At 41.2% G+C, this 23,101-nt stretch overlaps 1 protein-coding gene across 1 annotated transcript in view; it reads left to right on the plus strand.

Moving 5' to 3' along the window:
* Positions 1-3,321: 3,321 nt before the first annotated feature.
* LOC104169305 (vacuolar protein 8-like) overlaps positions 3,322-23,101 on the plus strand; it is a 26,339-nt gene continuing 6,559 nt past the window's right edge. The window contains exons 1-9 of the mRNA XM_009710201.1: positions 3,322-3,547; positions 6,684-6,803; positions 7,768-7,887; positions 9,003-9,122; positions 14,828-14,950; positions 16,033-16,115; positions 17,347-17,472; positions 18,306-18,351; positions 19,525-19,658. Coding sequence (XP_009708503.1) covers positions 3,322-3,547; positions 6,684-6,803; positions 7,768-7,887; positions 9,003-9,122; positions 14,828-14,950; positions 16,033-16,115; positions 17,347-17,472; positions 18,306-18,351; positions 19,525-19,658 — 1,098 coding nt within the window. The remainder of the gene's footprint in view (positions 3,548-6,683; positions 6,804-7,767; positions 7,888-9,002; positions 9,123-14,827; positions 14,951-16,032; positions 16,116-17,346; positions 17,473-18,305; positions 18,352-19,524; positions 19,659-23,101) is intronic.

The following is a 23,101-nucleotide window of genomic DNA, read 5'->3' on the forward strand; positions in this document are numbered from 1 at the left end:
TTTCTCCAGGAGAATGCCATGGGAGACACCGTTCAATACTTTAAGGGGCTTATAAGAAAAAATGGGGAAGAACTTTTTAGCAGGGCCTGTAGCAATAGACAAGGGGTAATGGCTTTAAACTAAAAGAGGGTAGATTTAGACTAGATATAAGGAAGAAATTTTTTACAATGAGAGTAGTGAAACACTGGCACAGGTTGCCCAGAGAGGTGGTAGATGCCCCATGCCTGGAAACATTCAAGGCCAGGTTGGAGGGGGCTCTGAGCAACCTGATCAAGTTGAAGGTGTCCCTGCTCGTGGTAGGGGGGTTGGACTAGATGAGCTTTAAAGGTCCCCTCCAACCTGAACCATTCTATGACTCCACAATTACAAACTAGATAAAGGAATTTCTGTTACAAGAAGTGCTTCAAGCAATGGCATGCTACATGAATGAAATGGTGGATGAATTTAGTGATGAATAAATGTATTTTTTGATTTTCTGTTCTTAATTCAAAACAAAACAAACCTGCTGCAAGTGTCAGATGCTTAAGGGACTGTGCCCAAAAAGCAGTATTTTCTCTCCTTCGCAGAGAAGTTACACAGCAGATAAAACACTGGACCAGTGGAAGCTCTCTGTTGAAAGTGCCATTTAGGTATACCATTCATCTATTATTTAGCAAATAGACTGAAACTTCCATATACATTTTAAACAGAATTCCAAATAGTCTTCATACAGTAAGGTTACTACTTGGAAGCCTCTTTTGCACACAACTGAATGGAAATGGTTTGGAAAGGCTTTTTTTAACACCTTACAAAGGAACTGATTTCCTTTGGGAAAAAAAATCAGAGTATGGGGTGTAGGGTTTCTACTGTTTGGAACACATTCTTTAGAAGAATAAAAGCAAAATTGTTTTAACAGTATTACAGTACTACTAATTTTTTCCCCCTTCTGCAGTCTTGAGCTGACATTTTGTTCGATCAGATAAGGAAACATATCTAGGTCATGAAACTAATCAAAAACATTGGCTTTCTAGTTGCAACCTTTACCTTTACAGCAGCTATTGTGAATTCAGAGGAGATTTGAAGACCCACAAACCAGCCTTCTGCACTGGCTTTCAAGTAGTGGTTTCAAATCAAAGAACAATTTCCTGACTGAATCATCAAACTAGGTATTGGGACACCTGAGTTTTATGCCTTCAGGCAAATTGTAGCCTAATTTTCAGGTGTGGTGCATTTCTTTAGCTCCCATTTAACAAGAGCTCAGCACCTCTGAAACTTGTTTTTAAACCATTTGGGGAATATCTTACTTACAGATATATTGGAAAGCTGTTTTAATGTTTGTAATACATTTTGAAATGCTTAGTAAGAGTATGTTACAGCAATGCAGTCATTGCTAACAAGTGTCTCATTGAAATAGTCCTGTTTTTTTCTTATCTCAGTGCAGTACAGTGCAAATTACCTTAAAAAAAAAAAAAACCTTGAAACAATTAAACCTTACAGTTCTGTAGACAGGACAGAGCAAGAGAGAAAGTGCATGCGATGGCTTCTTGGAGATCTGCCAACTCACTGCTTTTAGGATGGAAGCTGAAGGGTAATAGTCCTAGTTTTTTCTTATCTCAGTGCAGTACAGTTCAAATTACCTTAAAAAAAAAAACCTTGAAACAATTAAACCTTACAGTTCTGTAGACAGGACAGAGCAAGAGAGAAAGTGCATGCGATGGCTTCTTGGAGATCTGCCAACTCACTGCTTTTAGGATGGAAGCTGAAGGGTGGAAGATCATGAGCAAAAGGTGAAGAGCGAGCGGTGGCAGAAGCAGGACCTGTCAATCACATGGGTTCCCTATACTTTAGAAGATCCCTGCTGAAAGGATCCAGAAGACATGACGAGAAAATAGGAATATTAGCCTTGCTTTTGATAACATTAAGAAGCCAGACAGGGATCAGAACTTGGTGGGCTTGCAGAGCTGGTCAAAGAAGTAGCCAGAAAAAAATCAGTCTTGATTCTTTGTAATGGGTTGTGTTGTGTAATAGAGATCTCACAGCTTTTGGTTTATGGGTGTAGGTGGGTTTGTTTGTGCTGCATGGTATTTGTGTTTAGGGAAATTACATCGTGTGTACGTATGAGAAAAAGTAGCAGTAGCTGGACAGACCAGTGAGATTTGGCTGAGCCTGTTCATCAGTGTTTGGAGATGGGTGCAGAACAAAGGGTTTATTTTCAAATATGATTTATTTAGAAACTTAAGATCTATTAAAGGACAGTGAGGCTAAAACTTACCAATAAATACATTAAATGCAATAATTAGAATAAATCCATCAAATCCATGGATAGAAAGAAGTTAATAAAAGTGATCAACACTCAGCAGACCAGTACCTACTGGTTCCATAATGAAAGTCATCTTGAATCCAACCAGATTTTACTGGAAACCTCAAGAATATTACAAATGTCACTTCATGCTACATTAATTAGACCAAGGTCATTTGTAAAACTGTTCAACCAAGGGTGGGCACATGCACCAGACTGGTGAGTTAAGCAAAAGGATGGAGCAAAAGGAGAACTGCTCTTTTTCCTGTTGCTACCTTTTTCTGCATGAAAAGTGCAGATGATTTTTTTGGCATCCTCCCATTGCTAGCTTATCCAGCCCACTCTGCAGGATTTGCTTGACAGGAGGAAAACATAGTTCTAAATTCATTTAGCCACTGTATTTTTAATTTTTTTTTCAGTTTTCTGTTGCTGATTTGCAATGGCTCAGTTGACTGAGTTTTGAGCTGTTTGCCAAACAGGGCCTTTGTTCTGGTCTGTGCTTCAGCAAAAACTGGAAAAACCTGTACGTGTGCTCCTTTGTTGTTTTGATCTTCCTCTCCCATTGGCAGCTGCAGCTTGTACACATGCAGACAAGGTGGTGCCTACCTTTCATGTGGAAAGCTGCCTTACAAAAGCTGACGTTGCTTTTGCCATTATCCCAGAGCTTTTCTAGCCTCATGAAGGCTTTGGTGGATGCTCCAGGAGTTAAACTCTGTTTATTCTCCACGAAATGTGTTTCGGTCATCATTTTATTTTTCTTCAAGCAAAGGGTGGGTGTTTGAGTGTGGCTCCATCCAGCCTTTTAAATAATATTTTGTAGGCTCTGGGAGATCTGCAGAAACCAGCCTTGTTGTGCAATGTAGCTTTTCGGACACAGAAGCCTGTCTGCTTTGCAGCAGCTGCACGCAGTGTAGTGTTAACATCTGTAAGGCAGGACAAACACTGAAGCAACAAGTTAGTGCAAAAAGTGGACAAGTTGAGAAGGAACTTTTCTTTCCATCTCCTTCCTCCTCCTTTTACTTTGTGCTGCTGTTGGAACAAGAATGGGTCAACTGTGTGGACGGTGCATGCAGCTGCTGCGGGACTTTGTGGGCTTTGTCCAGCGGATGTCCTCCGACTTGGTGCAGGGCATCAAAGAATGCTTAACTCTGATAAGCAAATGCTCCTGCTTAAAACAAAACAGCTCTAAAGCCAGGCAGCTGTACAAGCCCATCCTGCAGCCTCATGAGAGGGTGACAGCCCAGGAGTTTCTGCAGCATATTGAAACAGGTAAGAGGAATTGGTTTTTCTTAAAGGGTTGTGAAAGAGCAAAGACATTAATTTTGTGGGTTGAAAACAGATTGCTGGATGAACTGCTGTGGCATGGCATGGGGCAGCTCGGTGATGGTGTAGGAAAGGCCAGAGCTACAGAGCGTTTTCTTTGTGTATGCGACACCGAGGGCTCAAGTGGCCGTAACAGTTGGATCTAGGTAGAAATGATCAATCACTTGCTCTGCTACTGCTGTTAATACATAACCCATGTAAATATGTTTTATAAAAGTGAGTCTTTCTGGTAATCGAAGTTAATTTTTTAAAGTCAGTAGCTGGTCACAAAGCTGGAAACTGGCTGTACCAACACTGGATGCTATGTGAGTGCCAAGCTGTGAGCAGGCAAATCACAGCATGGTCCTGGCTGAGTTGTGCCCATCCGTGTCGGCTGGCTGTGGAACAGCTGGACCTGGGCTGTGGGTATCTGTGCTACACATGGGGAAGGTCAAAGTCACCCTGGGATGAGCACCATTGGGCTCCCAGGCTTCCAAGCAGCTGGTCTGCCCAAGTGGTTTTGTGCGAACATTTTAGACACAAGGCTTGAACGGAATTGTGGGATTCTGCTTGAATCAAAGTAGATCCATAACTCTTCATGTATCTCCTCTGCTTTACAGACTACCTGCCTAATTCCCCTGTTTATCTACTTGTGATGTCCTCTCTATCCTGTCCTAGGATGTGACAATATCAATAGGAAAACTTATTTTTTATTTCACTCCTGCAGTCACAGAATATCATCTTGGATGAGTGTGTTTTGTCAGTTGTCCAATCTAAAAAATATTCCTTGTCTCAAGCTTAGGCAGGGGCCATTGCTTGTTTGGTTTTGCTTTGTCTCACAGCTAATTGGGTATAATGCTTTAAGTTTAACAACCTTGGGCTAAAGCTACTACACAAAATTGCATAGCTTTCTACTGCCATTTGTGTGAAGGGTGTGGAACACAAAGTACTGTTTCTTTTTGGGGACATAAAACCATCTTGTGAGGGGGACCAAGAGAAACATTTTTCCTTGGTGTACACAGTTAATGCTGTGTGAAATGATCTGTCATGGAACAACCTTTGGAATAATTGCTGTGACGCTGGTGAATTAGCCTCAGCTGGTATTATTAGCTGGTGTCATTACCCTATGAATGTGGGGGGTCCTGTGCTGCTAATATGGTTCACTAATTGCTGCACATTAAGCACTTGCTAAATTCTGAAGTCCGTATCCAGAATAGGACCAGGTCTTTCAGCTTGATGTACAGTCGGGATCTTCCAGGGCTGAACTTTTTGTTCCAAAGGGTAGCATGCTCCTGACTGTATAAGGAGTATACTGTCTTGGCAGTATCCCAGCTCAGTTAATGAATCAGATGCAATGAAGGGGTGGTCTGGAAAAATGGTGAGGCCAGAACAGCCCTTTGCAGCACCCACTGGTGCTTCCTGAAAAGTCTCAGTGTGTGTTTTCTTGAGAAATCCTTTCCTCTCTGAGATGGGTCTCCAAAAGGCTGGTCTGTCTTGGATCCTCAGGAGCTGGGGTACCACAGCAGGGAGCCTAGAACTTCTGTGACAGCAGCGCACAGATGGAAACCTGTGTTCTCAGGGAGGTCCCAGTGTCCATGATAGCACATACACAGCACCCAAGAAGAAGCAGCAAGGTTAATTCTCTGAGCGGCCAAATCCTGCTGCCCAGGCAGGTGGAGGCAGGGAAGCCTCACAGAGAGAACCAAGACACATCCCTCTTACTTTAACACTTGCCTGTGTATTTTATTCCGAGATGGAGCAAGCCCGTCCTCAGTTCTGGACAAATTATAATAAGCAGGGAGCCAACATTTGGACAATCTGGGTGCAAGGAGGGACTTCATGATTGATCGTCATACTCAGCTGTTAGCTAGAGCAGCAAATGCTTGATATTATAAGCAGGTGAGGATTTTGAATGGCTTCTGCTTTATTACTCTTCCAAACAAAAATGCACAGATATGTGGGAGATTCAGATAGTCAGTGTGTAAGGAACAGAATTAAACCGCATGAATGGATTTTTGTTTTTTTTCTCTGAAACATTGCACACACTGGCTAGTCCTTCCCTTTGTGTGCATTGTTAATTATTAAACAAAATTGATTTTTATATGAAGCAGTTCTTCTGTGAAGCCCACTTACCTAATGCTGAAGGTAGGAGTTTGCTACTCTTGACTTGTCAGCAGCTTCTAATGGCTTGAGATATTGGCTGAGTTTTGCACTGAGGCATGAAAGCTCACACACCTCCCATCCCTCACATCTCTTTATCCTGTAGGAGGTAAAGTAGCTAGATCTTGTTCATAGAGATATTTCAATCTTTAGTGCACTGCTTTAATCTATTGTCTGAAAATACATCTTAGAATTGTGTGCTCCACCAGTCAATTTATACTACATTACCTTTTCAACAGTTTATACTATTGACCATCCTTCAATGCCTCCTTTTTTTTTTCCTCTCTGCTGCTCCATTCCACACATTGTAAGTACATTATACAGTGACTTACAGAAGTCCTGCATGACTGCTATTGTTTGATGGCTATTGCTGAACATCTGGTTTATTCATAGGAGAGCTATCATACTCGAGAACAGGTAGACTCATACTAGAAATCTGAGCCAGAGGCAAGCCTATTTGCAATCCATGTTGCTATTCCCTGATATCCTTTATTGTAATACCCAGGACAGGAAACACAATGAACGTAAAACGTAGTAAATTAGAAATACATACTTTTTCTATAGCTCATAAATAAGAACACCATGTTCAGTAGATATATTTTAACAAAGATCTTCTATGATTCAGGAAGAGATAAAGATTTTTATGGACAACCAGAACACCTGCATCTATATTGGATAGCATAAAAGTGTCTAAAGGTTATAATTTATCTTGCTTCCACTCACTAGCTTTGTGAGCTTCACAAGGGGTGTTGCCAAGGACAGGTTATTCCAGATTCATTTATTGCTTCTGCTCATGGAAACATGAATAAGGATAGATGGGCTCTATGGAGTTGTTGCAGTACAAAAATCCTTATGTGTTTGGTTGGCTGTAAATTTTAATTTCTTCTGTAAACTAACGCTTTTTGGGTGTAATTGAGTCTGTGCTGTCATTGTCCATCTTTAGGTTTTGAAATGTCACCACTTGGAAGGGACCCTCTGGAAGCCTTGAGGACCTTAGCCTTTTCAGAAAACCCAGGTTTACAGCAGTCTGCTGCCCTCTATTACTTGCATATGAGTCAGCACAGTAAGTTATCTCGGTGCATTAGAAAATTTTCACATCATTATAAATAAAAGTATTAATTCCAACTGTGAAACTCCCTTTGATTCATTAATCAAAGTTCTTTTTTTGTTTGTTTCATGCTAAGGTGTTTGCTAAGGAAAATGGAAATGTTGTCATTTCTGGAAATGTCTGTTGTGGACAGAGTCATTCTGGGTTTTGCTATGAGAAGAGATATCTCTCATGATTATAAAAGATTGTCATTTATATAATTGTAATACTTCTGTAAAACTCAGTGGAACCCAAAGTAGTTATTGTCAGTGTATACTGAATCTCCTGAGAACCACACAGTCAAAACATGGTGGAAGGAAATGGACGTAGTGATCATTTATGGTTTTATATTTTATAATGTTTGGAAGAGGACAAAGCCCTAGAGGCCAGATTGTAGTGGAAATTTATGAAAGAAATGTTCTTCTTTTTGTCTCAACTGTTCTGTGGGAGCACTTGGCTCCTGAGGTAATTTGTAAACAGTTAGAAGTCAGCCAGATACGCCAAATAAAATTCCATAAAGTTTGGGTCCTACAAAAAGGTAGAAATAACAGCCACAAGCAGGCTGGGATTTATTTATTTATTTGTTTGTTTTAAATTTACTTCAAGCAGAATATTCTGGCACTTGACTTGATAGCTTTATCCCATGTATTTTTTGCTGGATAAAAAATGCAGATAGCCACAACACGAGGACCTGCTATGAGGCAGAATGACTTGTTCGGTAGTGAGGCATATTGCTTCCCTTCCCATGATGTTTTTGAAGTACTTGATTATTCAAAACTCTTTCAGGAAACTTGCCCTGTTTTGCTAGTAGCAATGGAATTTAAATGCAAGGGAATATGACTTGGCTTAGGTATGGTAGAACCTGAGGCTTAAGACCAATGAGAAAAATGTGACTGCGGTAAATGATGAGACTCCTGAATATTTCCTCCCATTCCTGCAGTGAACATCCCTCTGCCTGTGGAGCATCTGGAACCCTTCTACGCCTTACTACGGTCTACTGACCTGGAGGTGCAGCAGATGTCTTCCTTGTCCCTTGTCAACTTCTTGCTGGAAGGAAATAGTGAGTAATTAACAATACATCTCTCTTCAGGTGAAAAAGTATCTCTTCAGCCAGACTCAGACACACACTCAGGTCCACACAAATCCAAATTCCTTTTTTTGTGTTTCTGGTAGGACAGGTGTAAGTCTGTTTCTGTCTGTAAGCCACATAGATTCTGGTGGCACCAGGATATATCAGATCCCTCCAGCTAGATTATATCATGTGGCCAGAGATCTTGGATCTGTGTGCAAAGGCTGATAAATTATTCCCAGACCGGTGTGGGAACAGCTATACTAATCTTATTCTTGGATTAAGAGCCCACCACTTACCCTTTCAAGCAATAGATACAGCTTTTAGAAGTAAACTCTGCTTATGAGACAGTTCTCATTTTCTTGTTATTTATTAACTGGACCTTGGTCTTAAATTGCTTTCAGATTAAAAAAAAAATTGTTTAATAGAATTAACTTTGTTTTGTAGCCAACAGGGCAAATGTAATTGAGATAGGATCTGGGAGCTGCAGATGAAAAACTTCCCAATAAAGTTTATGTTGATAGATAGGGCCTGAAAACCCCACACCTTGTCAACAGAGTCTTTGTTGCATCTACTAACTACTGTGTTCCCTGGCACCTGGGCCACAACAGGTATTCCATCACGCTATCCCATAACAGCAGAAGACAGAGTCAGTCTTCAATGAAGGAAGCTTTTTTATTTTCTTTTTTTTAAGGATGGTGCTGCACATAATAGCATGTCACTATTTACAAGTAAAAGGTAGTATTTAAAGGGTAGACTTCAGAAGAAAAAGAGGTGGGGGCTGAGTAAATTGTGAACCTATTGGAAAGCTGCAGTTGCACTTTCCAAAAATGAAGCTTATGTTTGAAAACAGAATTGCTAGCAGAAATATTTGGGACCTTCTGAACTAGAACCTCTGAACATCTCTTACACTAAAAAATCTGAAGAGGGGTCAAGCAAATCAAGCTAGGGACTGTGAGTGCCTTTCAGGCTGTTTCCATCTTAGGTCTATTTTGCATAATCATCCTATAGACCCCGAAAGCAGTCAAAGGAAGATACATTCTTTTCACAAAGGCATTAAGTGTTTACTTTTCTGTTTGTCCATTTTTTCTTGAATTCATGAATAGTTGACAAAGAATTAGTTGTCCAAATGGGTTTACTCGAACCAATTCTGGATCTGCTTGAGTCAGAGGATCCCACTGTCCAGTGTAACTCCTGTGCCTGCACCATGACGTTGGCTGTTTCAGGTGAGTGTGCCATTCTTTCCCTTTCTATCCTGTGCAGTGAATTCATTCAACTCTTACCTCATATTTCAAGGTGAAACAACCTATTTGCAATTGGTTTAAGAGTCATAAGATGCAGCAGCAAATTTTGGTATTACCACATCAGAAATGCAACTTCTTGAGTTTCCAGTTAAGGTCTTTTTTTCTCAGTGTTTTTGACCTTCATTCTATTATGATTACAAACCTTCTTCTGCTTTCCAACCTAAACATATTCATGACCAGCTTATCTTAATTAGTGTCTACATTGGCTTTTGCTTAAGTAGTTTTGCCTCTCTGATGTCTGTGCTGATGAGGCTCCTTCATTGTACAAGACTGAAAAAGCCAAGCTCATTTAAGACTCCTCTTGTATGTGAGGTTCTCCATTCATCTTCATAGCTCTTCTGGGTGTAAATGATATGTTCCAGAAATGGAACACAGCAATTGCATCTGCTGTTTTGTGATATCACAGACCTCAGGCATTGTTACAGTCCCAAGATGTACATAAATGCCGCAGGGATTCCACTTGGAATTCATCTCTTCTGAAAGAGAGGTCACCAGAAATGTGCAGGATTTCAGCTAGGGTCTCACCTGTGTCTTTTGTTATGGCATCCAGGGAAATATGTTTTGTGGTACATCTCATGATAACACTTGCTTTTTTTTGTGATTGCATCATGGTGGTGATGTCATCCTGTAGCTGACTTGATCACTCAGTCGTTCTCCTCCTCTGCTGCTATTTCCAGCAGGTACCAATTAATTAAGGGTCTGCAACAAATGTTTCCAAGTGCATGTCCCTGCATTTTGTACTATAAGGTTTCATTCTGTTTCTGTTGCTTCAGTCGTCTAACTTGCCTGTTATTTGTAAAATATTCCAGTCCTTCACTGCATTGACAGTGCTGCACTCACACCTTTGTATTAACTTACTAATTCAAAACCAACTACAAACCAGTCCTTGTGGAATTCCACTTGTAGCCTCCTTCCAGGTGGTCATTCCCATTCAGTAAAACTTGCTGCCAGTTTGCGTTTAGTCAGTTCCTTATCCATCGTGTACTGCTTGCATTGTCACCAACTTCTCTTGCTTAACTATGCATATTTCGTATCATGGTATAGATATTTTCCTGGCACATAAGCTCAACCAGTTACCAGAAGAAAGGCTATCAGGTTAGTCTGGTGTATTCTGCCCCCTGCAAACTGTGTAATTCTACTGTACAGATTGTGTAAAGGCCTGTATAAAAGCCATGAATAACATTTATTTTCCTTCTGTAGTGTTTATTCCACCAGCTTCCCACTCCAGTGTGGGAAGTAGCCATCAGATCTCCCAGAAAGCTGAGAGAAGCATGGTGAAAGTATGACTTTCTCATTTAAGTATTTATGTTGCAAAGGGGGAGTAGATAAGCAGGATCCAAGTACATGAAAGTGCTGATTTGCATTTTATCCCATCTTTTTTTTTTTTTTTTTTTTTTTAATTTGCAAGTTTTTAAACACTTTTCCCTTTGAAACTTATTTTAAGCATTGCACATTATTATGGTCAGGTAATAACGTATACCTGAACTCAGAACTCTGTGTACTACATTACTTTGTGTGGAATGCAAATTGCCTCATTGAAGTCTCTAAATTAGGCATGGTATTGCTAAAAGTTTAGGTACCTGGCACTAGAATGACTTTCTTTAGGTATAGTCAGTGAAGTTATGCCCCTGAAGATCTACAGAGAGATATCGCTTTGCCTGTTTTAAGCAGCCCACAGAGAAAGCAACTTGTTTGGGGACCTGAGGATGTTCCTTACTCCTGAAGGCACTCTGGCCCTTCTAGACATCTCTGTCTTTAACCCAGAGCGTAGGGAACCCTCAGCCGCTCCACATCCAATGCATCTTCATTCTCTGTTGAGGATGGTCACCTAGTGCCTTTGCACGCTCCCTTAGGTGCCAGTGTACTTCTGAGCACAAGTAGTTCAAATTAAGCACTCAAGGAGCTTTCAAACTAGGTAAGAAGGCATCTGCTGAACATAGAGGGAGGCAGTCCTGCAAGTCCATAGACTGGGTTGCTGCCTGGGATTTGATCAGTGTTGAGGACATCTGTCCCAGTTTAACTAGGATTAGATGGACTGGATCTGTTTATTTCTTTTTCAGACTATATTTAGCTACCACAGCAATGAAACTAAAGCAAGAGGCAATTCTCTAGAGTTTATTTTAATTTTAACGCATAGACTCTGATATCTTAAAGGGTCTGCTTGAGAAAAGTATTCTCTTCAGTCATGTCCTTCAAGTATGCCATTCATGCTTCAGGGCGGTTTAAAAAAGATAAATATGGAAGCACAACCAAATTAGGAAGATCCTTCAATAGCTTTAAGGTGACTAAAACTCTAAATCCAAGAACGGTAATGTGTCTTAGTTCTGCTGCAATGAGCATGCAAGACTGTACAGAGTGAAGCTGTTCAGCAATGTTACTGCAAGTTATACGTAAGCTGGGTTGTACCTGCTGCACTGGGTAGCCAAAACCAGCAAACCCACCCATTCAGATGAAAAGGATTTGAAGGTCAGTTTGTTCCAACACCAGTGTTTGTCCACACAGCAAAAGGACACATGCACGTTTGCAGTTATCTGCAGCTTTTCAATCTGTGAGTGAAAGTAATCAGTTCTGGGATAAAACCTCTTCTCAGAGTACATAGGAACAGAACTAAACGTTCCTAGCAAGGGTTTAGGGAGGCCTGAACGTCTGCATTAAGCTAAACAAGGAGGATGCTCTGAGTGTAGAGCACATTCAAATTTTTACTGACAGCAGAATTTCCAAGCACACAAATGTCAGAGAGTGGAAAGAAAGAATTTATAAATGCAGGTTTCAAGGTGAGTTATTCAAACCGAGCTTGAGTAAATGTTATCAATTTCCGCACTTTAGAGTAGCATCTGAGTATGTGGCTCCCTTCTGAAAGTGCTCCAGGGGGCAGCAGTCATTGCAGTGGCATCAGTGGAGGGACCGCATTACTTAGATAAACAGGTGGTCCAGGAGAGAAACATAATCTAGCCTGCCACATCTCTTAAGGAGATGGTAGTACAGTTACCTGTCTTGGTGAGATAGATATCTCCATCCATTCTGTCATATGTTGACAAAACAGATAGTGGTCAGCCACATTGTGTGACGAAAACTAGAATGAGAATGGAGAGAAGGATAAGGGAAAATAACATATGTAAAAATATATCCAGCAGACCCACAATAATGGACACTAACAAAGACTGCAGAGGGGAACTTGTCAGCTAGTGAATGACCCAAAGGAAAAGGAAAAAAAATTATTATTTTTTTTTATTTTAGTCACAGGGGTTTCCATTGTGCGGGTGCCTGTTGTGGTCCCTCCACTCTCCCATGATGACCGTGGGCACTCCAGTCCTTCCCAGGCAGGAGTGGGGTGCCTGGGTCTCCCTGTGCCATCTCCCTCCCAAGCAGGCTGTAAGAGCTCATCCTGCCACTGTAGGCTTCCAGTGTTGACCACCACCTCTGAGCCCTCAGGCAGAAAAATTGTTTGAGCTGTCATGGATGTGAAGCCTTTCCAAATCAAGCCAGTTATGTTTCTTTAAGGAAGAAAAACCTTTGAAGCACCCAATGGCTTATATTCTGTCATGGCCAGTGTTTCCTTCAGAAGATCTTCAGACTGGAAACACACTCGAGAAGCTCTCTCACAAGAGGATATAGGATTCCCCTTCCCTGCCCTAGAAGGGAAAGTAGAAGAAAGAATTTGCCCAAGTTCTGTTTAAATGTTTGTAATCCCTTTGCCCAAATGTGAGGTTCTCTTCCACATTCACAAACATTCATGGAGTGTATGGTGTGAAAGGATGAAGGAAGCAGCAATATCTGAAGTCTCAATCTTTTTACCTCTCTTCTTTACTCACCTCATTAGAGTTTTCGGCACACCAGACGCGTCTCCATCAGGTGGAGCCACACAAAAGAATTTCTGCTTCTGCTGAGGGAGACAAAAGAACAATATGCAGGCAGATTAGATTGGAGAAAGGCTTGTCTACAAAACTGACCAGAATATTTCACCAGAATAATAGCTTCCCATGTGGAAAAGCTATTTTTAAATACATAAGTCTTCCCAGAACAATTATATTACTCAGAAATTAGTGTATTTTTTTCCAGAATAAAAAATATTTCCCTGAGTAGAAAATATTCATATGAAAGCAGAAAAGGACTTATCCTGGAATACTAAACTGATACTCGCTGAACTATACTTGAATAAATATCCTGGATTATCTGTGTGTGTTGGTTCCCCAGTATAGATAGCCTCCAGGTATAGAAATAATGGCTTTGTTCTTTTAAGTCTCTTAGTTGACTCCTGAAGAGTTGATCTCATCCAAATACCTTCATCTTTCTTGCTTTCTTCTGCTTCATGTTTCTCTCAGCAAACTTCCAGAGACTGGCCATTGTTTAAACTGTCTAGAAATGTATGTAAATGAAGCAATACTCAACTAAAACTCCTGTGCTCTTCAGTGGCAGTTTGGCTCGTATAAACAGTGGAAGATGTAGACTATGGACTTTGTTTTTTCCTTTTATAAAATAATCTGCAGAATACTAGGACATTAAGAGACTTCTTCATGGGTCTAATTCCCATTTAAATCTCATCAACTTCAAAGAACACCACTGCCAACACCTTATTTTTTCAAAATTATGCCACTAGAATGCTTCTAAGATACAAATACAGATAACAGATAAACAAGACCATAAATGGGAGAGGACCATAGCTGTCTCAGTGTGGCAGCAGGTTATTTGTTCCAAATGTTTTGATGGCCTCATGGTAGAGGGGTAGCGAAGAGCATAACAGAAGGTTTCTCTTCTGTACAGCGCAGCTGAGGCTACCTTCAGTAAGTCCAAAACAAAAGGAGTAGAAATAAAAGCAAGGTTTTTTTCTAAATTGCATTGTATTTCATAGCATAGTATAACTTTATCATATGTAGTATACATATATACAGTATAGAAATATGTTATATAGTATTTTATAGTATAGAGTTAATTTTATAGCATTAAGTAGTATAGTTATTTTTTTCCCCAGTTTTTCATCCAAGAGTTGGAAGGGAATCTGCAGATCTTTTCTGAATTCTCTTTGCACCCCAGGACGTTGAATACAACTGTACAACTTAATACACTGCCAGGCAAGGAAACATCACCACTTCAGAGAAGCAGCATCTTTTCAAATTCCAGTGGTTAAGTCAAATTCTGTCTTTAGAAACCTCTGCATTGTTTCTAGCTGTCCAAGGAGCAATACAGGCACATTCAAAGAGTAAAATTAGCCCTGAGTATACCCTGCTAAATTAATTCAGTCTTACCTGCAGTTAATTATATAGTTTTTGGTTGGCACACTGTGAAAAGCTTGATCAGACATACCAGGGGTACAAGGCAAGTATGATACCTTGCTAACCTGTTTAAGTGGACTTACAGTCCTTTTATTTTAATCATCCTAGTCACACACAAAAAAAGCGTTGAACCAGCTGTGATCTATGGCTAATCCAGAAGTCATGATGTACTTTCCCGTTGAGCTCTTGGAATTTTTAACAGGTTCCTTTGAGCATGCAGAGAAATTTTCATATATCCCAAAGAATCAGAGAAGCAAACACCAGAGAAATCTAGTCCTCCTAGTTGTCCTACTCCTGGCTCACAGTAAGATTGCAATGTCTTCTTTCTTTCTTTCTTTGTCTGATTCTTTTCTCCAGAGTCCAACCGAGAGGCTATTGGCACTGCTCGAGGAGTTACACCTCTACTCTCCCTTGCCAATTCCTACGATCCTAGAGTCCAACAAAATGCAGTTGGTGCTATTCTTAATCTCACACAATCAGGTACTTTCTGACTAATGGTTTATCTAAAATTGCTGAAAGAAAATTTCTCACTGATAGAAAAATAATTCAAAAGGGTTAAGGCAAGAATAAAAGCGTATCTGAGCAACAAGTTATTTCCTTTGCGTATGGCATTCACGTTGATGCCATAGGCTGATGAGTTGTTTGGCCTCTCTTTAGCTAATGCAGACTCTTTTTTGCCTAGTACCAAAATACAAAGACAATATTTTAAACCCCAAGGGGCTAATGTATAAGCACTTAAATAATCAGTCAAGGAAACAGGAAAAAAAAAATAATTTCTTAAAGAAATAACCTGGTCTAAAAAGTCTAAAAAGTTAGCAGCACGTTTGGTGGTACTTTGAAGCAACCTCAGAAGCTTATCCAACAAGGTCAAGCTCTTAGGAACATTTGACTTGTATCCCTAACTTGATGTTGGAAGGTGCAAAATGTAACTATTATGGTCCAGGCTCCTGGAATATCTGCCAACAGCTTTAGCAAAAGCAGTATTTGGTCCTCTGCAATAATACGTGCACTACCATACATTAACTCTGAAACAAACCAGCATTAAATCTCACCTATCTAGATGATACCATTATCCCACACAGCTAAATGATACAGTTGTGAGTAATGTCGCATCTCTGTATGGTGGCAGGGAACGGTTACCAAGAACTTCTACAGTTGGCTATTGCACTTCTGTTATTATACAGAATTTAAAAAATAATTTGTGGGTTTTTTTTTTTAAACACAGAAATCATGGTGAATATCGTACCTGAGCTTTTGCAGCTTCTCCAGCAATTTGGTTTCTCAGAACAGTCTTTAGCATAAAACCAGCAAAGGCTTAATCGATCAGACAGCCTGCTAGTCGTTTTGCCAAAATGTCTGCATGCTGCTATATTGCGCAAGCTCTAAATTACGTACTCTCCAGTCATACTGATTGGCATATATTTGGACAACATCACCACTCTCTAGAATGCAATGACTGTGCATGTCTCTTTTGAATGGTGCCTCCAGATGAGAGGGAGGGAAGGGAGTAACAGCACACAGTAACAGCATCTTTTTTTTTTTTTTTTTTTTTTAAATGGCAGAGGAAATCCAACAGGTCCTATGCAAGGAAGGAGCCCTACCAGTTCTTGCCTTGCTGCTGGAATCTCCTGACTCAGAAGTGCAGGTATGGCTCAAACAGGTCAGATTTTTAAACAGTAACAGTGCGACTTTAAGGAGAGCACAAACCACAGCATGTAGAAATGAAAAGGTGGAGAGAGGGAAGGTTTCTCTAGAGAAGTGGGGAAACATGTGAGAGCATCTTGGTGAAGCTCAGCTCAGTCAGATAATGTATATTCAAAACATTCAATCTGGCTAGCTCCACAGGAGAAAGTTTATGACGCAGAAGTGCGTCTGCCAGCACACACTAATGCATGCACACAGCGGTTATGTGGTTACCTTCTTGTGTCTTTCAGATCATCAGACAAGTTGGGTCTCTTCCTATGATTTTTTTTCTTTTTTTTTGCATCCTAACTTTGATCTTCTGCTCTAAGCAATTTTACTAAGTGTTCTGAGAAGGCATAACTTGCAAAGATTTTTTTCTTATTATTGTAAATGCCTGGGAAATCTTCCTATTTTATGCCTACCACAGACATCTCTCTGTGATTCTGCACACTTAACAGAAGGCCAGTCTTGGTTCAAAAGTATGCTAATGAAAAACTATGAATCAGAGTCATAAACCTTAGAATCCGCTAGTTCATTCATTCAGTCCTCTAAGTAGTACAGGATTGTTTCCTCCATTGATTTTGTTATCTCTATTCAGATTTCTTTTAAACGTCTGAAGGGATGGAGCCTGTGGAATTGCTTTCTGCAAACTGTTTCAGCATTATCAGCTTTCTCTGAGATTCATCTTAAGATTTCCTTCTCTGCAGTTCAACCTGTTTCTTCTAATTATACCTCCCTAGTAATACATACTCTCATATATATAATCTTCCCTAGCGTTAATGTTTAAATCCTTTGAAAATGATCTCTTGGCACACTAGGGCAATGACTTCATCCAGCCTGAGTAAATCAGTGTAAACATACAATACAGTGGATGCAGATGACCTGACTCAGGTGCCAGCAGCAGTGTCGTTGCAGCAGCACAGTACATTCCCAAACCCCCTGGGTCCTAATGGGTTTGTACAACAGGCAGTGCCGCAGCATGACTGCTGTTCTAGCTGTAGCAGGTTGCATCACATTTCCTGGAGGAAGCCCACTTAGGCTGTTGTCACATCTACCCAATAAAACACCCTTAAGATGAAAAAGCACTTTATTTTCATCAGCTCTAAATCTGAGCGTTTCTCCAGTTTATTTTTATTCTCTTCAACATGTCACCACTGTGACCTCCTCTCTCTCTCTTTTTTGGTTCTCTGCAGTATTACAGCTGCGCTGCCCTAAGCAACGTGGCAGCCAACGTTCAGCACCACAATGCCATGCTGAGACCTGGCAACAGATTCCTGCTACGGACACTCATCTCTCTCCTAGCGTCTTCTGTGGACAAGGTAAGGCTGTAGCTTTCTCTCTGTGTAAAGGCTTAGCATCAGAGTAGAGCTATAAACTTGGGCTTCCAGTTTCAGCCTTGCACAATTCTGCTCATCTACTGTACAAGTGCCTATGCGGCATCTTTCCCAGGAGAAAAGACACATATATTAGAAGATACATAGCTTAATGTATGGAGAAGGAGAAAGGAAATCATTAAAGTTGTTCCACAGCCCTGGATGCTTCCTTTAGACTAGGATGGCCTGTATTCTTTAAACTTGAAACTACATGTGTGAAGCGCTCTGTCCAGACTCTCAGCTATCTTTGATCATTGTGTCTGTGACAGAAGGTGTATGGAGCATCTATTATGCTACTTTTTTTTTCTTTTTGGTATCTGTAACTTTGACTATATGGCTTCAAAGAATAACATCTTGAAAATTTTGCTTTGTTGGGAGCCACACCGAAGAAACTACAATAAGACACAGTTCAGAATTTAGAGTGGAACCTTAAGTTCTGTGTAGGAGGGAGGTGAAAAAAACGGAAAGCAAATGAAACAAATTCACTTACTTCATTTGCCTATAACTTATCTGACACTTAAATAAACCAACATCTGAACCCCATTGGCTCTTCCTCATTGATGACAGGATGACGGAAAGTAGAGGAGGTTGAAAAAAATTCATCAAAACGTTGAAAAAAAATCATGTGCCAAAAATTTGTTCTCTGAAGATAAGGTAATAGCTTGTTAATGTTGTCACATTTATTTTGCATACAATAGGGAAGAACATGCATTACTGAAACTGCTCTTTTTCCCCCCTCTCTTATTCTTTTTTTTTTTTAATCTCTTTGGTACAAGCAGGTTTCAAGCCAGGCATGTGTTTGCCTAAGAAATTTGGCTACCAGTGGTAAGCAATATCTTGGAGATAAACAAACCACACTATTTCTTTTTCTTTCTCTCTCTGCCTTTCAGAGTGAGCACAGTGGGCTGGGAACCTTTCATATGAAAAGCAAAGCGATACCCTCTTTTCTACACTTTAATTGGATGTTAAGGGAAGAGGGAGCTGCAGTGCATACACTAACTAAATCTGCCTCAGAGCTCCCAGGTGGCAAGGGAAAGTATCTGGACAAAGTGAGAGAAACGGCAGAGGTCTTCTTATGCACAGAGCCTTTGCAACTCATTAACTTTTTCTCCCTTCCATGTTTCCTAAGCATTAAACCTGATTAGGACAGAATGTCTCCTGAAATTGCTGCTTGAGTGGGGACCTGCCTTCTCCCAAGGCATGAATCTGTCTACCATTAAACATAATTTTCTCCTAATCATTTGTCATCCTCTTAAAAAAAGTCCTATCCTATTAAATGCCCAAGATCCATTTCTATGGCATACTTGGGAGATGAAGCAGAGGACTGGCACGCTCAGTGCTAGAGCCCTAGGGTCCAGGGTAGAGTTGTTCATCTAGAAAATGTAGAGGTGATTAATTTTCAAGCAGTCACAATTACCGTGGAGCTGGGAGTGAAGGGACTGCTGCGCTGCTCCTTGGCATGGTTGAAAACCTCTGGTCTGCTTGGCCTTCTAGGACAGCCGCTCCATCTGTGGCTGCTCTGGCGTTGTCTTTTAGTGCCCGAAAGCACTCGCTGAGGTTGCAGGGAGAAGGCAGGGTATAAGGATTCAGCCAGGATGGCCAATGTCTCCCCTGGCTAACCATAACTCCGTGAGATAGGTGGTGCTTGGGAGGTCTTTCTGTCTTCTCTAACAAGCTGCCACCTTCTTACCAGGCCTTATACCAACAAAGGACTCAGAAAATTCTCCTCATTTCTTCTTGCTGAGGTTCAGACACAAACTGAAGTGTGCCCAAACCCATGTTCTGCTCTCAAGCCTGTATTAATCCTTTGGCAAAAGGAGCCAGAACAAATGAGGGGGTTTTTTTATAACCAAACATGCAGCATTGTCCCATCCCACAGAGATGGGGAGGTCCCGTCTAATTTCATCACTGAGGCACAATCAAATGTTTGAGTCAGGGCCTGAATGCCTCCTCGTGGTGCTCTGAAGCTCCCTGACCTTGGTCATTTTCCCAAACCAGCAGACATCCAGGCCGAGATGGTTGCTGAGGACGTCCTGCCCAAGTTGCACTCTCTCCTGGCATCTGGCAGCAAGGACGTGTGTCATGCCTCCATCGCTCTGCTCTGGGTCCTGTCCCAGCACCCGCACAACCAGGTAAGGGAGGTCATTGCCCAAGAGCAGAGGGGAAGCCACCACCTGGGCTAACGTTATGTTATGGCAAAACTGCATACAAAATGCATTTTGAGAATAACCAATAGGCTCTGTGAGACTTCCCAATCCTTCTCTCTCCCACCCAAAATAACGAGGTTTTCTCTACTACATCTGCACTGTCACTAACTACCCGAGGAGCCTATCTGTTGTGAGCGGGATCCGAAGAATCCCGTAGTTAATCAGACTGCCTGTAAAGGGACCAAGGAAGGTATTGCGGGAGATGGGTGTCGGACTCCTTGGATGTGTGGATGCTGTCCTGCACTCCCTGCAAGTCCCTGTGGTCCCCTCAGTCCCCAGATCGTACGTCTCCAGGTGGGAGTACAAGGGGCAGGACACACACATAGCACCAAGAGAGACTGTAACCGTGGGGGCAGCTGAGGAAGTTATTCCTTGGCTGCAGAGCTTCCACACACAATGAAAAGCAGAGAAACTAATTTAGAGCATGCATTTTAAGTGCATCAGTGCAAAATAAAGTGCAAAAATATATTACTTCCCTATACAGACAGTTATTCAAAGGTACATTTGCATAAATTTAACATCTTTTGAATTAGGATCAAGACAGCAAGAGGGGCTAATACAATTGGAAATCCTGTCTACCTTTAGCTAATTCACTAGGACTTTCCCATGTCTCCTGATGTCTTTAGTTACAGAACAGTTCTTTTGCCCACGTTCAGGGTAAACACCACCCTTAACAGTACAACAGTGTGCAAATACATGAAGAAGTCTGACTAGAAATAAATTAGAGCAAATAAACAAAACACTCCTGCTGTACTTTCATCCTCCACATAAAACAGCAAAATCAGTAAGTAGCAACTGACAAATTCTTATTATTTTTAAATGTGCTTTTCCATTACAGTAAAGACATCCTTAGGAACATGGATATGAAAGGTTTTTGATAGGTGTCTTAAGCTAACAATAACCTTTTAAGAGAGTCAGAGTTTGGATAGATAAAGCAAAAAGCTGTGAGAACCTTTCCTGCCATATGGCTTTAAGCAGCAGTGACAAAGAGCCTCAGTAACCACAGCTGGGCTTAGGTGCTTCTTGTGGCTGAAATTCAAATCAGACCGAGTGTAATCCCTCTGGATGTCGGAAGTGTGGTGCCTTACACCTCAGTTGCATGTACACTGCACAGTATGAACCAAATTGCACCTCCTTTAACTCTGGGACGTGATGGAAAAAACGGGTAAGCTCAATGCCTGGGAAGCAGCAAGTGGAGCACCGAGCTTTCCAGAGGCACTGTGGCTTTTAGGTTTTGTGCTGGCTGCGTTAGCACCAAACATCCTCATTGCTTGTCAGACTGCCTCATGCAATCAAAACACAATTTGCTCTCAACAAGTTTACAACTGAAAATATATTAAGTTAGTTAGGGGCTATGTGCACAGTAAAAATATTACGCAGTATGAGGCATTATGCTGGAACATTGTCCTCACCCACATTTGCTTTTCTTGCCCCCAAACACCATCTGCACATTTTGTTCTCCCAGCAAAGAGAACCCACAACTCCTTTCCTCCCTGATCCTGAAACGTGTCTTTACCAACGCGTCAAACCCCAACTACAAAGGGCACGGCCCAGCGTCAGCGGGAACAAAGGCACGGGGAGCTCAGCCTTGTTACACCAGCAGTGGAGCAGCCCGTCCTTCATGGGGGAAGAGGGTCAGCAGCAGGAGGGTGGAAAGCAAAGCATCACCCTCGGGGGTTTATTCTCTGGTGAGAACTATCGACATCTCAGAATTTGTTTTAGTGAGCAAACACGGCTGTCCCTGACTGCTGAATGTTGCTGCTTTGTGCGAGCAAGCCCTGGGCACTCTGAGAAGAGGCTGACCTCTCCTTACTCATATCCTGCCTCCCCACCTCCATGCCTTTTCTGGCCCGTTTTTTCAAATCTTTTCAAGGTTTCTTTCTCTAACTCAGGCTGAATTCTCTGTGAGTGAAAGAGGGACTTCTCCATGGGAACAGCTGTTAGAAAACAAACCACCGAACAAAGCTAACCTTTACAACCAAGTCAAGTGATGCTTGAATTATTACAAATACTACCCGGGACACAATAGGGCAGAATTCATCTGCCCTTTCGTTACCATGAAGCAAACACCCAGGAATGCTTCACAGGAGCTCCTCTCCCTGCTTAAAACCCCTTTTTTGCAATCCCCTGGCCAGGCTGTTGACAAGCGATTCCCAGCAAGTGCTGGAAAACTTCCCTCTTGCAGGGGGAATTTTATTCAGTTCTCCGAAGGACAGCCCAACCCTGGAACGTTTTAAAGAAAGAGTCAGGCTTTGTGAGAAAACAGCCTTTTAAATCATATTCCTTTGCGCAAAGACCTGGAAGTCAGGGTGGCAGGGGTCTGTCTGCTCCAGATGATGCCACTGACTTTCCACTCCAGGTACAAAATCGCTTTGCCTTCCCATCTTGCTACCTGCTAAACAGGGGATAATATTTATCTTGGCAAGAAATCCCTGGATAATGCGAGTGCTGCATTGCAATTGTAAGCATAGTTGCTGCTGGAATGCTTTTCCTTGCCTTTTTTTTTTTTTTTTTTTTAAATCTTGGGAGAAGTTAGATAACTATCTGTCTGAACCACCCAACCCGTTTCTGCTCAGAGTTTTCTCTTGATTCTCTCGCGTTGTGCAGGATTGAGCCAGAAGACAAAATCTGGATCCCAGCCGTAAAAAAAGATTCAGCAAAATTTAAAGTTCAGTCACTTGCTAATGTAGGTCCTAAACAAACAGAAGAGCTTGGCAGGGAAGTCATTATATATTAGAAAGTTCATTTATAGCCCGTAGAAATTCTCCTCCTCTCAGACTGTAGTAAATCAAATAAGGGTATCATAGTTGATGGGATTACATGGAAAAGAGGACACTTGGTCCAAAAGCACGGAAGAGTCATCAATGGTAATTTAATTGGATTATCTAAACTTATATTATTTCTGCCTTTGAAGAGAAGGAAAAATAAAACCAGAGACAGTTTACAGCCATATCTGCATATAGGATTCTTTTAATGCCCTAAATTTAGGCATAGCACTACCCTTTCCATCTATTTTCATGTTTTATTTTAGGATTGCTGGTTATGACAGCATGTAAAATGAATGTAAGTGAAGATGTCAGCTGATATTAAAAGAAAATAAGATACACTTTTGCAATTTAACCTAAGTAAAAGAAAGATGCAAGTTAAACTGATTTTTAGACATCTGCCTTTCAGTGCTGCTTCAGTGATCCTGACATTTCACAGGCTTCAGAAGGAGGTGATTTTTCTCAGCTGTATATAGGCCCGATGATTTGTTTTATATTGAACACTCTTGCTAATGTGTCTCGGTTTCTAAGTAGCACAAATAATATAGTTCATTGCTAACAAACCTAAGAACTGCATAAAGAACTCAAATTCCTAAGGGAAAG

This window comes from Cariama cristata, unplaced genomic scaffold, assembly GCF_000690535.1.
Source record: "Cariama cristata isolate BGI_N322 unplaced genomic scaffold, ASM69053v1 scaffold4371, whole genome shotgun sequence".
NCBI classification, from domain to species: Eukaryota; Metazoa; Chordata; class Aves; order Cariamiformes; family Cariamidae; genus Cariama; species Cariama cristata.